This window comes from Saccostrea echinata, unplaced genomic scaffold, assembly GCF_033153115.1.
Source record: "Saccostrea echinata isolate AGI-Se365-2 ecotype Australia unplaced genomic scaffold, CSIRO_AGI_Sech_v1 ptg000034l, whole genome shotgun sequence".
NCBI lineage: Eukaryota > Metazoa > Mollusca > Bivalvia > Ostreida > Ostreidae > Saccostrea > Saccostrea echinata.
The window spans coordinates 863,698-879,121 of record NW_026889783.1 but is presented as its reverse complement, the minus strand read 5'-3'; the positions used below and the strand labels follow the sequence as shown (position 1 = coordinate 879,121).

Genomic DNA, 15,424 nt, shown 5'->3' with positions numbered 1-15,424 from the left:
TGACAACGACAGACAACGGACAAATTTAGATCAAAAGGCTCACTTGAGCCTTTGGCTCAGCTGAGCTAACAAAAAGCATCTGGATAATGGATATACTACAGCTCAACTGAGTTAGTAAATAAAGTCTCCACAACAAATAAAACAAGAAGTACCAGATTATGATGTTCACTGTCTAGATTTTGACCAAATAGATGTGGGGGATTTTTTTTCCAATAAATAACTTGGACTTTTCACTTCTTTAATTTTTTATATGCAATGTTACGGAGACTATGACCCATTCTGTAAATTTCTACTTCATTAAGCAGAGCTTCTATACGTGTTGACATTTTTGAAACTTTAAGTAAAGAACCTTGGGAATAAATATAATTATAATTTGTCATTAACTTAAGGTCAGTTTAAATGGCACACAAACTTTGAACATTAATATTTCTTGAACATCCATCAAATGAGCAGAGGATGACATTTATTTCGGAGACAATAAATTTTGTAAGAGAATGCAAACCTTTTAAATAAATAATTATAAATATCTGTCACATAAAATTTATTTTTCATGATGGTCATGAAATGATAGTTTACAATGAATATTGCATAATGTATGGAAATATTGTCTTGGTGATTTATAAAACACAATTCTACATTGGGTAACTCTGCATGACATCCTGTTTTGCCAACTCCAACAACATAGGGTCATCAAAGAACTTGTTGATGCTGACATCTTCACTGAGGCCCTACAATAGGTTCATAAATATTTACAGGTAAATTAACCTGCCACATGAAATCTAATGTTCAAGTCTGAACATGAACAGAAAGTTATTTTGTGATTCAATAACAGATTCACTAAGTAGATAAGAAAGACAAAAGTCTATTGATCAGTGGACTACAGACATTTTGTTTGATTTTAATGAACATATTGAAATTCAGTATTATACTTGAATCACAATAAACATTAGAACATGAACTATATACATTACACCACTATTCTTTTGGCTGATTTTATTTGTTCAATCCTGTCAAAATAACCCCTAGGCTAGTCCCATATACATAAAGTCTAAGGTAGTTTTAAGTACTCCAAAAATCTTAACCTTTAGAATAATTGCACAGAAATTAATTACTATGTACCTTTCTTCTTCGTGACTTGATCATAAACTCCCTGGCCAGATGAGTGGCGGGCTGTGCTTCTAGAGGGCGAATTAAAATGCTTTTATCCAGAGGGTCTCCTGGTACAATCTGCCAGTGATGAAACACAGACAGACAGAAGGCCTGACCTTGTGTGTGAGTTCTCAGATCTGTCTCGAATCCAAACGAGTCAATGGCTGGAATAAAAGCCTTGATTGTGTACAGAGGGGAGCCTGGCACAGGTGCATCCTGGGTAACATGTCCTCTGGGAAAAAAAGAGTCATAATTACTTTTCTGTTCTTCATAGGAGTAACACTTTTTTTTTTTTTTTACAAAAAAATATGAATTTGAAATATAAAACATACAGTATTTATGCAAAATTATTGATAGATTAAATATTTTGATGTTTTACCTTCTTTTGGCTAAGACTGTGTAGACAGCAGACACACAGTCAGCAGGAGCCATCACTTCTACAAAGTTGTATGGCTCCATCATACGAGGAGTAGCCTGTGTAGATAGAGCAAATCAAAAAAGGGGAAATCATCAGTGGAACTACACATGCAGCTTTAATAAGTAAATACTTTAATGACTACTACTATGTACTGTTATTTGTATTCATTATGTATAAATAATGTATACAGTGAACAGATTGGGTCTGACAATTACTATACAGGTAAACTGACCATAAGGAAAGCCGAGTAAGCCACTCTTCTGGCTGTGGGGATAATCTGTCCACCCCCTCTGTGTAACGGCTCCTGGGCAATCACAGCATCCAGAATCTTAAACTTCACATTCCTGATGGCTGAAATATAGAATGTCCAGTATTGTTTAGAAAAAAGTTTACCCTTCAACCAGGAAACTTGTGTAGCTTTCATTATGTCATGAGTGTTCATGAATTTAAGAACTTTCATGTTACAGAATACATGTATCTAGTATATAACTGCCAATAAATGGAGGATGATTTTTTTCAGTTTAATATAAATACTAACTTTTAAGATAATTACTATTTCAAATGAATGCCAAATAACAACAAAAGCAATTTTTTTTTGACTTACGTTCATCACAGAGTGGACCTTCTCTCGTTGCCCACTGAAATCCTTGGACTATGCTGTCTTTAACAGCCCCAAGTAAACTCTTATCAACCTACAGAAATATTGACTGTTAGTTACATGTAAAGGATCTTCAAAGAAGAAATACTATGCCTTGTTTTTCATAATTAAATCAAAAGAAGTCTGTTATTATGACATAGTCAAATATGTGTTACAACTGGTCAAGTATCACTCTTGTAGATACATGTAAGTTCCATAAGTTTATGTGATACTACATGTGCAAATTTTTTATGTTTGTATGTTTTATTCTTCCTCTTGCAAAGTACTGATGAATCACTTGAAAATGAGACAAAAATATATCTAAAAATACCAGAAATGTGAACCATCTTAATGACCCTGTCCTACTCTTCTAAAATACCTAACTTTCTTATAATTACTAATTTTAGGATGAACATTTGTGTGCAAGAATTTAGCATTTGATTATCTAAAAATTCACAAAATTAATCAATTTTCTCTCACGTATGAAGAAATAGCATACTAAATATTAGGAAAAATTCAAACTGTGATAACTAGTTTCCAAAGTCAACCACAAATTTTTACCTCAGAGGGCAGTGTGTCATCTACCAAAATGTTTGGTCCTGTGGCATCCGGTCCAAAGGCCCAGATAGATCGTGCAGCTAACAGATCCCAGTCATATTTCGTCTGGAAAAACTCTCCCAGTCGTTTCCTGGGCCATGTGATCTGCACCACTTCATTTTCTATATCCTCAGCCAAACCCTTCTCCAAAGGTTCAGCTATCATTGTCAGCTTGTTTCTGTAACAGTAACATTTCTACAGTAAAAAAGCTTATAACAAAAAGCCAGGGATAGACAATTTCTCTTCATTATAAACTTAATTTGTTATATCTGTTAAGTTCACAATATATCTTAAAGACAGATGGAATGAAACTCACTTCACTGTTAATGTCATTTCATTAAAAACGTTTTTGCTTTAAGCATTTTTTACTGTATTTATCATGTAAAATCTTCCTCATACATAAAATCCTCATGGGAGAACAATATACATGTACAGTTGAACTTTGGTATCTCGAATACATACATTTCGAATACCATGGATATGTCAAAGTGATTTTGAAGTCCCAAGTGCTTATTTCTGAAGTATTTAACCCTGGATATCTCGAATCCTTGAATATCTCGAAGTATATTCTTGGTCCCATGAAGTTCGAGATAACGAGTTTGGACTGTATCTGGAACAAGGAGATGAATTTTAGGTTTAATCATTTACCTTTTGTTTGGGGTCTCTGCAAAACACTTGAGTGATGAAGTTTCAACCACCGTCTCACAAAAGGACACCACTGGATCTGCTACCTTAATATCTACATGTATAACCATAAAATTACATACCATCATAAATCACATATACTTTCCTGTATAGAATATTGCATTTATTTACTTAATAAATGACAAACATCAAAAAACATATAATGTATAAAAACCAATGGTAATGCTTACAATTATATAAATTGTAATACCTTACTGTATCATTAACTGTACATTAGTATAAGAGACTGTATATTGGAGTTTCTTACCTATCTCTGAGTACATCTTCCTCAGATCATGCATCACACAGTCCAGGTATAGCTCACCTGTCCCCAGGATAATGTGTTCACCAGATTCCTCTACCTAGATACAAATTCAGACTTTAACTGCTGATCTACCTAGATACAAATTCACACTTTAACTGCTGATCTACCTAGATACAAATTCACACTTTAACTGCCGATTCTTTACTACTTAATCATGCTAACATGCTAAAATGATGTCTTCCAAAGCTGGAATCACCTATCAATATCTTAATGTATACCTTAGTGGTAAGGAGAGGATAACTCTTGTTAACTTTTCGTAATCCATCCAACATTTTGGGAAGTTCTGAAGGATTCACTGGTTCCACTGCAATCTTGATGACAGAACTTGTGTTGAACTTCAATGGCCGAAAAATGTACACCTACAGAGAGAAAAAGGACAGGTAATCTCTACCCCAAAAAGATTAACAGTCAAACTATTTATCTTCCAATTAATGTCTTTATTAATGATTAAATTACAAAAAAACCTTTGTTCTTTAAATACAACAAAATTAAGATAATCACCTCATCAGAATTAGAGACATCAGTGATTGTTGAAGTCTTGACAATCGGTTGGTCAATGCCCTCTATAAGAATCCAGTTTCCAGCTGGCACTCTATTGACCTCCACTTTGTATCTGAAACAAAGAAATCTAATGTCAATCTGACTACAACTTTGTCAAAAAAAAAATTCCAACAATCCTAGTAAAGACCTTGTGAAAAATTTATGAACATATAGGGAAAACAATAATATTTAAAGTTCCATAACCTTGCAAGCTGAAAATGTCGATTTCAAGGGCTATAAAAGAAATAATACACTGTACCTAGCCTCAGAGACCCAGAGTCGACCCACTTGTCCAAATCTGGAGTCTTCTTCATCCTGCAGTGAGTAGTTTTCTCCAAGGATCCGAACTTCTTGATTAGCAAGGAGAGTTCCACTGATTATCCTACCCAATACGTGAAAACTAGTAGCGTCTTGAGTTGGGTATAGTTTGGTAGTATGAATCATAAGTGGACCCTGAAAAAATGTTAGTATTGCAATGATGTTATCACTGGATTTATCTGTTCAGAATAATGGGAATAGACAGCAATTTAAGCTACATGTAAGCGCATTCTAAATCTGAAATATGATATCTATCTAAAATTATCTTACATCAAAACAAGTATTATGCTAAATCTATTATATATTCTATAAAATGATACTGAACATTTTGGTGCAGAAAACTAACAGACTGCAATTAACACAATGAATCAAATGTGCATTTGATAACATAAATCAATGAGAAAGCAATCTAAGGTTAAAAAAAATTCTGTTCTTTAGAGAAGAAATACTGCCTGTGTTGGCAAAGGATTGACCCTTTGTTTCTGTTTTGTTCTGCAGAAATACTATACTGAACTTACATCTGGGTCACATTGACACATATTATCCACCAGTTCACTGTCAGAGGGTCCTGTGTAAATGTGCTCAATTTTTGCCTGGGCATTGCCCACAGGCGATTTGATAAAGTTCACGCACATATCCACAAATCCTGTAAAATCTCCAAAGAAGCGATTACAGACTATCCTTAGAAGTGGTCGGATGTTTAGCTTCCTCTCCTCTTTCGTGAGAGATATACCAAGTTCATCGCAGAGTCTGGGCAGACACTCATCTACATCACCAACAACCTACAAGTAAAACAAAGCTTCTTTATCTCAGAGACTTTAACATCATCAACTTAAGAAGAGTTTCAATGCACTTAATGTGCCATTGTACAAAACAATGTTACTGTTTAAGTGTAATACCTGTGCAAAAATCTTGTACAAAGGCTCTAGAATAAACTCCACAAAGCTTCTCTGAGATGAACTTGAGGGAGGCTTTTTTGTGAATTTTCTTCTGCAAAATCAAAGGCAAATTTTACAAAAGGGAAGAACATCTGCTGTTCCAATGTACAGAATATGTATGTACCGGCTAATAAACTTCTAAATCTAACTCTGACTGATTATTTTTGACTTACGTTTTACTGTTGAAGTAAATGTCACCCCAAAGTCTTCTTGCAAATTCTTTGTCATTTATTCCACCTTAAAAATATTGTCAAAATTTCAATGCGAAATTGATAAACAAAAATAGGAACTAAATCCCACAACGGGAAATAAATGAATTTTATTCCACCTACCAAAGGAATCACTGTAAATCTTGGCGAAGGATCCTAGTGTAAAACAAAACCTATAGTATGAACTGGCAAAGCACACATTTCCCAGCAATGGAGACACCATCGTTCCAGTCTCGTCTTCAGAGTACACACTAAAAACACAGACCATACCATTATAAATCAAATAACAGATGCAGTTATTGTGTTAAAATAATTTTATTTTAAAATTTAACTTATTAAATGAATTCATCTAATAAAATTAAATGCATATGCAAAATTAATAAAGAATTTTTAGCATTGCTATACATTAAACCATTTAATATATTATACTAAACAGTATTTACATGTACATGTAAATCTGAACTTTATAGTTTGAGATACGTCTCTGACACCAGACTCCCCTCCCCACATCTCACCTGATAAGTGAGCTGACCTCCTGTAGGGCAACCCCAGACCTGCTCCAGGGTGACCTCAGACCTAAACTCCCTCCCCAATGTCTGATCTAAGACAGCTGACTTCTTCCAGGGTGACCTAAGACCTAACCTCCCTCCAAGCCTCATCTGATTAGTAACCCCAGACCTTACACCCCCCCCCCCCCCCGACTTTTCAGATAAGCGAGTTGACCTCCTCCAGGGTAACCCCCAGACCTATCCCCTCCCACATCTCACATGCTTAGAGAACTGACCTCCAAACCCAGACTTAACACCCCCCTTTCTCACCCTATCCCCCAGGTCTCACCTGATGAGCGAGTTGACCTCCTCCAGGGTGTGTCGTAATTTGTAGTAAGCATCTGTGGGTGGGAGCTTTAGTTCCAAAATGAGGCGGTCAATCTTGTTCAGGCAAATTGTGACAGGCAGCTTTTCTTGCACAGCATGCTTCAAAAGTCGCTCTGTGTTCAGCATTATCTATATGGAAAAAAGAATTATGTACAAATATGCAACCATACATATACTTTTACCATCTCTTCTAAGACAATCAAGGACTTTTTCAGGCTGGTATGAAGTTATCTCTAGTGTATGGTGAAGATGGTGAGGATAAGAATTAGTGACTTACTCCCTCAGCAGCATCAATAAATATGACCACACCATCACTCAGTCGGAACGCTGCTGTTACTTCATCCGAAAAATTCACATGTCCTGTTGTAGCAAAAAAATATGTTTATCAGATTAAGATCATTGCTTGTTACAAGCAATTTTAACAATCACAAATGGAAAATGAGACAACATATTTAACATTTATTTTATAAGATTTCAAGACTTTTCCTAACCTGGAGTATCAAAGAGATTCATCAGGAATGACTTGTTTCTTGAATCTGGGAGGACTACAGTGACAGGGGAAGCCTTTATACTGACCCCTCTCTGTAAAACATAACAAAAATATCTAACAAAGATCACTTAAACAGGGGAGCACACAGTGACAGGGGAAGCCTTTATATTGACCCCTCTCTGTAAAACATAACAACAATATCTAACAAAGATCACTTAAACAGGGGAGCACACAGTGACAGGGGAAGCCTTTATATTGACCCCTCTCTGTAAAACATAACAAAAATATCTAACAAAGATCACTTAAACAGGGGAGCACACAGTGACAGGGGAAGCCTTTATACTGACACCTCTCTGTAAAACATAACAAAAAAATATCTAACAAAGATCACTTAAACAGGGGAGCACACAGTGACAGGGGAAGCCTTTATATTGACCCCTCTCTGTAAAACATAACAAAAATATCTAACAAAGATCACTTAAACAAGGGAGCACACAGTGACAGGGGAAGCCTTTATACTGACACCTCTCTGTAAAACATAACAAAAATATCTAACAAAGATCACTTAAACAGGGGAGCACACAGTGACAGGGGAAGCCTTTATATTGACCCCTCTCTGTAAAACCTAACAAAAATATCTTAACAATCAGCACTATAAGTAAAATATTTGTATAGCACATTATCTTTTTTTCTTTAATGAAACCTGCAATTAAAAATTTCTGGTCAATATTTTTAAAGAGTTCCAAATAGAATCATTTTAAGCTTGACTTTTGTTTTGTCTCGTTACATCTTTTACCTCTTGCTCTGTGAAGAGAGTATCTGTGTAGCGTATCTGAAACATGAAAAATTACATGGTTAGAATACTTACATTTGAACAATAAGTTTTTTTATGACAAAATATGCATTCTTAGTATGCCATCATTGAAAATGCTAACAGATTATGGAGAATACAGAATACTTACATCTTTGTCGTCTTTACTGTAGATCTCTGGATGTGTTTGCTCGATCAGACAGTCAACAAACGAGGTCTGTAAGTAGTAAGACATGGTCAATTATCACTGGTACTTACATACACAGATTACTAATTTTATCACTCTATTGAAGAAATTCATATTAGGACCAAATTTTACTTTTTGAGTCACTTAAATCTACCAAGAAAAATGTTTAGTGTCACAAAGGTGAGCAAGTTTCTCTTGTGTACAACACTAGAGATGGTCTAATGTGTACAACACTAGGGATGGTCTTATGTGTACAACACTAGAGATGGTCTAATGTGTACAACACTAGAGATGGTCTAATGCCAAAATTCGGAAAAATTGACTAGTTTTCTACATGTATCATGACTTGCCAGACTTGGATTCAATAAAAAGTCTATACATTTGCTCTCTTTTTAATAGTGACTATGTAATGATTATGAATTATGATTTTAAACTGACTGGCCATCATTAGAACATACTTACCTTGCCATGGTGAAGATGTCCACACAGTGTAACATTCCTTATCAGTTCTGGGGTGTCCATCAAATCTGCCAAAAACCTGTAAACAAAATAATTACATCAATATCTATCAGTAGAATAAGGACATGTAAAACATTCTTATCAACACACTGTTACAACACACAATAATAACTGTGATTTATTCCATGAAATACAATGCCTGTGACAGTTTATAACAGTAGTTATCATAATGAGTGTGAGTGCTTACTCCATGTTGTAGGTAGTTGCTGGCAGATCTTGTTCTGTCATGGCAAATTTCTTCTTTTTCACTGGAGCAATGATTGGTTCTGCAAGAATATACAACCTTGTGTCAGACACAGTTTAATTTTCAATACATTTTTATGGCTAGAAAGTTTTAAACAATGGAAATGGATTCCATCCAGCAATGTAGTTAGTTATTAGCACAAGAAGCTACCATAGTAGCATGGAATTCAAATTAGTGCATCATTTTGAATTTTCATTTCAAAATGAGAATTGTTTAATTTTAAATCAATTTAAACAAATTCACCTGTCAGAGGTTGTGTATCCTCCTCCTGAACGATAGTCTGTAAAAATATTATGTGAAAAATTTTATAAAATACTATCATTGGCATAGAAAAAAATTTCATTGCCTTCTATATACTTGTTGCATGAATAAAAGGTATCAAGCTCACAAAATGACATTCCATTAGAAACTTTTAATTTCACCAAGTAATTTAACCAACTTCAGCAAAAAAAGTGATATTTAGTACACAGTACTTAATATATAAAGACTGTGGAAATTTTTTCCAAAATTCTTTTCAACTGACTTATGATCTTGAAAGGTTCCAAAAATTGTTTTGCACACAAAGTTTTTATAAGTGACAATGATTTAATTGAAATGAAATCTGGTCCTCCTCATTTTACACCCACTGCAGCCTTTGAGTCTAATCTGAGCTTAGAACTCTCTTAATACAAAGTTACAGTGTATTCAAAAATTTCCATTTTTCCAATCCATGTGATCTTGATCTTGTAAAATGACATTGGCCATCCTCAGAGCATATGCAGAGTCAAGGAAATTATTTGAGCATTACTCTGTTGTAAAGTAACATTATGACCAGACTCAATTCGAAAACAGCTTACGTACTCACTTGAAACAATTAACACAAAAATTTTGCTTGCAGGAGGATAAAAACTCAAGAGAATGGAGTATGTAAAATGTCTGGATATTCAAAATGAATTTCACTGAACATCTTTATCCACTGACCTCAACTTCTGGGCCGTAAACCTCCTCAGCTGTGGGGTAATACTTCTTGTCCTCATGAAGAACAACTTGCATTTCATTTTGGTCATCATCTTGTTCCATTTCATCATCATCCTAAAATCATCATTCAAATAATTTATTACACATTCAGTTCCAACAATAAAAATCTTGACAATGATCAGATTCTCAGCATTTGAAGAACTTCAGTTAACTATCTAAATTTAACATCACTGCACATATTTTATTAATCCAAATGTTTAAAGAAAACATATTAATTATGGAATGATATGGATTTTTTTTAACTTTGAGCTATCCAGATTTATAATATTGATCTTATGTTAGCTGCCTACATCTCCATATTCCCTGTCAGCTTGTTCTTCTCTTTCATCATCAGAATCCTCTTCATCATCATCATCGCTATCTAGCTCTGGACCAATATAATTCCCAAACTCATCATACAAATCCTGGTCCATGACTTAGGTTGTCTATAAAATCAACAATACACTAGTGATACAATGGACATAAAAAATTGAAATCGTGAACTCACTTTCTTTTATTTTTTAAAAAGCAAACGATAATTTAATAACAATGTGGACAACAAAAATTGTAATTGACTTAAAAATCTTCTTGTGGTAAAATTCTAATTTTCAGTTTGAGTATTTTTCTTTTTTCTTGTTTTTCTTTTTTCTTTTTTGAAAATCCCCTCTTCTCTCTCTCTCCCTCTCTCTCCCTCTTGAGACTGTTCAATAAACATCAGACTATCAGCACAGGACTTGGCGGCTTTATCAGTAAATGCAAAACAGTCAAAATAATCAAAATCCAATCCTTGACCTGACTACGTTTATCATAAACAATGTGGTGTGAGCAAGAAAAATTATATCAGTTTCTTTCGATTATTATAGAAAAGCCAGTTCAGTTGCCAATAATGATCAAGATAAGTATGACGATGTATGAGGTGTCCTACCAGTGTAGTTGAGTCAGGAAAGATAACTCTCAAAAGGAACTTTGATACTAAGGATTTTAAAGATTATTTTTCTATATCAATAAATTTTATCTTAATTCAATTTCTTGTTGTAATCTAATTCATTAATGTTTCTCCTTTGATCAGCAGTCTTTCCCAATTTTTCATCAAAATATTTTTGAGAAAATGACTTATTTCAATTTTTTATTGTGAAGAAACTCTTCCTAATTTCTTTTAAAAATATATGTTAACTGCTTAAACTAGGTTTTTGTGGTTGTTTTGTAAGCTTCATAACATACATCAGGAAAAAAATTGATGTGCTACTTATCCAAACTCGATGGGAAAAAATTCTTCATTTGAAACTTAATTTTTCAGAATCTAAATTATATTTCAATACCTAAACTTTTTTAATGGTTGATATAATGCTCAGAAATAGTAGAACATAAGCTCCAAGTGGTTAGAATAATCTGTGTCTCAGGACTATTCTCTTTAGTGAAGTGGACAGGCTTTTGCCTACATCCACTTCTCTTCACAAGCCTTCATGTTTGATTCTGGAAAACGAGTAATCGAGTACGAGTAAGAGAAGAGGTCTACTCTGTTTAAACTAACGAGACAGTATTTCCTCATGTTTCTTTCAAATTCTTTTGATCTTTGTTTTAAATCTTTTTTTTCATTTCTCGGGAAAGGTAGAGTTAATTTCGTTTAAGAATAAAAGAAAAGATTTTTAGTATTGACAGAGAGGAAGTAATGAAGTATTTTTTAAAGCTCAAATTTACATTTTAATTGTATCAAAATAGTAAAAATAAGTATAAGTAATAATATTAATTTTGAATAATATGCTAAATCAAAAGTGAATTGTCAAAAACATTTTTTGAACATCAAAATATGTCTTCGCCAATTTTTCCAAATTATCCGACTTAAAATTTTCTATTTTTTCTAATAAGCTGTGGTAGATAAACATTAGTTTAAATACGGGATAGAGAACTTATGAAAATGGATTAACAATATGTAAAGGTTTGTTTTCTTGTGATAATTGTATGTATTTATGTTGAAATTGTTAATATAACACATCTGTTACCATACATTCAGATGTATTTTAGATGAAATGTCAGTTGAAGTGTAGGCCATCACTGGTTCGAAATTTACATGTTTTCCAGAATCAAAACATGAAAGCTTGCAAAGAGAAGTGGATGTAGCCGAAAGCCTGTCTACTTCTCTAAAGAGAATAACTCAGGACAAGCCCTCATCAAAGTTAGAATATGTCCCATAATAGTTGCAATGTAGCAAATCAGAGCAGATTTGCTCTGAAATGATTCTGTAGAATGAAATGGAGTTAAATTGAAAATAACTACCAAATTTATTGAAATGAATCAAAACAAACCTTCTTAAGATTGTACAGTGACGCCTCGTTTATCTGGACGCCTCTGTCCCCAACGAAATCGTCCGGATAATTGAATCACATCTCAAAAAGCATCTCAAAAAGCACTCTCTAAGCATGTTTATATGCACATTCTTGTTTCAAATGTTGCAGCAAAGAAAAAAAAAACTTTTAAATTATATTTTGGTCAATCAGTAATTGATTAATGAAAAAAATATATTAAAATGTAATTTACACAAAAAAATGGATGGGAAATTTTATGCCGAGACCTTCTTTTTTAATTCGCCTTCTCTTTGGCATATGACTTCATGGGTTGAGCAAATTTTGATCTACTGTTGTTTTATTTGGCCATTTATTATAATTATTGAAGCTCACATGATATGACAGAACTGTTCAGCATCATCATTGAAAATGTTCAAATATAAACTAACCCTGTATATTCCCCGTATATTCATTACACAGGGTTACTATAAAATTAACTGAACACTGCAAGCTAACTCAAACAAAGTATTAATAAAAAACATTCGTAAACACAAGCCATCTTCATGATTATCAAAATTATTTTTTTTTTCTACAGATGCTAAGTTTGAATTCTGATCATTAAAAAATACCTTGAAAAACGCAATAAACCTCTGTACGTAACGCCAGTTTTATATGTAATGGACGTTTGTAAACGGTAGTACATTAAATAGAGATATTTCTTCAATTATGTACCTTTTTATACTGTCTTGTGGGGGAAAAAAGCATTTCAAATACATTTACGTTTTTTAGAAATGGAACATCGTATTTTAACCTAACGCAATTGACATGATAAAGAGCATTACGAAATCGCTCGTTATTTATTTTTCATTTTATTTACAACTCTCCAAAATTCTCCTGAATTTACCGATGTATATACGGTTAGCAATATGATTTTGAACGGATTTTTATTTAATTAATGCACAGTGTCAGCTAAATTCTTTGAGCTTCATAATAAAGATAAACGTGTGATTGAATTGGGGTAAACACACGCTAATTATAGACGCTATTGTTTGTAGGTCACAGGTAACCGCCTTCAAACTAACTGCATGGCCAATGTTTTTACAACAATTAATACGAATGCAAGATAAGTGTGAAAATGTCGTTTCTTGAAAAATTACCGTCCGGATAAACGAGTCATTTTTCAATGAACTATTATGTTTTGTAGTAGAAATTGACCGTCTGGATACGGAACGCGAATTTCCGGATTAATGAGACAAAATAACGTGGAAAAAATCTGTTCCCAAAATATATCGTCCGGATGGTGAAGCGTCCAGATAAATGGCGTCCGGATAAACGCGGCGCCACTGTATATGCCTTTTAACCTAAAAAAATAATGCACATAGAAACGAAAATTCAACTCATTTTCTCAACTTTTTTCTCACTTTGAATTAACATGCCATGTTAAAATTCTGAACTCTCTGTAATGTTCATAGTAAATGCACAGTGAGTTGGAATTATAGCTCGTGTTTATTTTGCTACACTGCCAATACACGGAACAAATTCTATTGTTAAACCGGGTCTGTAGGACAATATCATTTTAACAATTCTACCCAGCTGCTAAAGCTAAAGGTGTGTGGAGGACTCTTAACAGGCCTTAAACACAGGTACTTGTTTCTGTATTTTTTTTACCCCATAGTATAATAATAACACAAGGTCGCATGGAGTAACCCCTCTCTCAATTGCAGTCATTTACACATTCTGAAAAAAACGTAGTGGGAAACTTTCATTACCATTGTCGTCTACGATAATTTATCTACAAATGACGACAATTCCAGGAAAGAGAGGTATGTTATTCGAAGTTAAACTTCTGTTATTATCATACTATTTTTTTTCTTCTTTTTATACAGAAAGTGAGAAACAAATGCCTGTGCATAGCTTAGGAGACTTGACGTTTGTGCTTTTATTTGACAAACTTTTAGTAAGTGTTTTCTTATAAATCAATTTCGCTCAACATTTTTGCCCAAAGGATATTTAGTTATTCTCAACATACCTTGTTGTTCAATACTGCAAAAAATATATGTAAACCATGTGAAGAAAAAGAAAGCCGCCAACACCGGAAGTGTACTAAAAACGTTTACGGAACATAAAAATTAAAACACGTGCGGGAAAAATATTCCGGAAAAAGCATCATGTCCACATAATTTTACTGTTTGAACAAGTTATAATGGTATCTGTTAAAAAAACAAAATGCAACCTGATTTCATGTACATTTAGCAAGACAGCAATTAAATGATATCAACCCCGATCATAGGCACTCCCATGGCTTAAGGTATTTCCATACTCACAATTTTATGGGTTCAAAGTGGAAAAAAACTGCATTTATTTTTTACTGAATTTAGTTTATATTAATTAATAATTGCAAAAAATATATAGGTTGCCATATTTTTTCAGATGTAAGACAGAAGTATATGTCGGCATAAAAAAAAAACCCCATACATTTATAGTAAACAGTATCATAAAAATTATGTAAAAACTGGTTCAGATACATAATTCTGGTGCTGAATATTTGAATTGTGAATATCAGGGAAACCATTTTACCTTAGAGTTGTTAGAGGTACAATAAAGAAAATGTCTGAATGAAGATACATGAAAAGGAGTTATTGCCCTTAACAACATATTTCAAAGACTGAATTGATTAAATAAAGAAAATATTTAATTTTTTAATTCTTTTACTAAACATCATTTTTCATTTAACCAATTAAAAAGCATTCTATTAAAAGATATTATTCTATTGGGTATGAATTTAAATTTGTAAGAGTTTTTGCAAAATCTTATGACATCACAGGAGGATGGAAATACCTTAACTCACTAACTATTAAAAAAAACAACAAAAAAACATATAAACAGTTTAATTATTTGACTGAATGATTCCTATCTCTCTGATTGGCTGAGCTCAAATATTGTAGAAAAAATACTACGTTATGTTCACATGCACGTGATCTCCCAGGTAAACCTTAGGATTTATTTTCCTTCATTGGACTAAAAAATAGATTGAGAATTTCCAGTCTGATTAAAATCAGCTCCTTTATTTTGATGGCCGCGGAAAGTCTAAATGTAAACAAGAAAGATGGCATGGTTTGCTTAATGAAATTGTATCATTTAATCATTGAATCAAATAAAAGAACATTTCTTGCTGGGGTTTTTTCAGTCAATACGATGATTTAGC

The 15,424-nt window shown here is 33.4% G+C and overlaps 1 protein-coding gene across 1 annotated transcript; it reads right to left on the bottom strand.

The window, feature by feature from the left end:
* Positions 1-524: 524 nt before the first annotated feature.
* Positions 525-14,323, bottom strand: LOC133199492 (116 kDa U5 small nuclear ribonucleoprotein component-like). Its single transcript, XM_061335300.1, has 26 exons — positions 14,249-14,323; positions 10,249-10,383; positions 9,902-10,012; positions 9,185-9,221; positions 8,885-8,963; positions 8,641-8,716; positions 8,143-8,208; positions 7,977-8,012; positions 7,182-7,272; positions 6,968-7,050; positions 6,653-6,819; positions 5,939-6,066; positions 5,780-5,843; positions 5,568-5,658; positions 5,187-5,450; positions 4,610-4,803; positions 4,312-4,423; positions 4,029-4,169; positions 3,754-3,847; positions 3,450-3,540; positions 2,766-2,979; positions 2,172-2,259; positions 1,800-1,918; positions 1,529-1,623; positions 1,120-1,381; positions 525-728 (listed from the first exon to the last, which is right to left on the bottom strand). The coding sequence occupies exons 2-26, from the start codon at positions 10,369-10,371 to the stop codon at positions 633-635; spliced, it is 2,922 nt and encodes a 973-aa protein (XP_061191284.1). The 5' UTR covers positions 10,372-10,383; positions 14,249-14,323; the 3' UTR covers positions 525-632.
* Positions 14,324-15,424: the final 1,101 nt, after the last annotated feature.

Excerpts from the sequence above, each read along its gene's own strand:
- LOC133199492 (XM_061335300.1), bottom strand. The coding sequence starts at position 10,371 with ATGGACCAGGATTTGTATGATGAGTTTGGGAATTATATTGGTCCAGAG. Across the intron at positions 9,222-9,901 it reads TTTACGGCCCAGAAGTTGAG|ACTATCGTTCAGGAGGAGGA; the intron begins GTCAGTGGATAA and ends ATATTTTTACAG. Across the intron at positions 5,451-5,567 it reads TGTACAAGATTTTTGCACAG|GTTGTTGGTGATGTAGATGA; the intron begins GTATTACACTTA and ends TTTTACTTGTAG.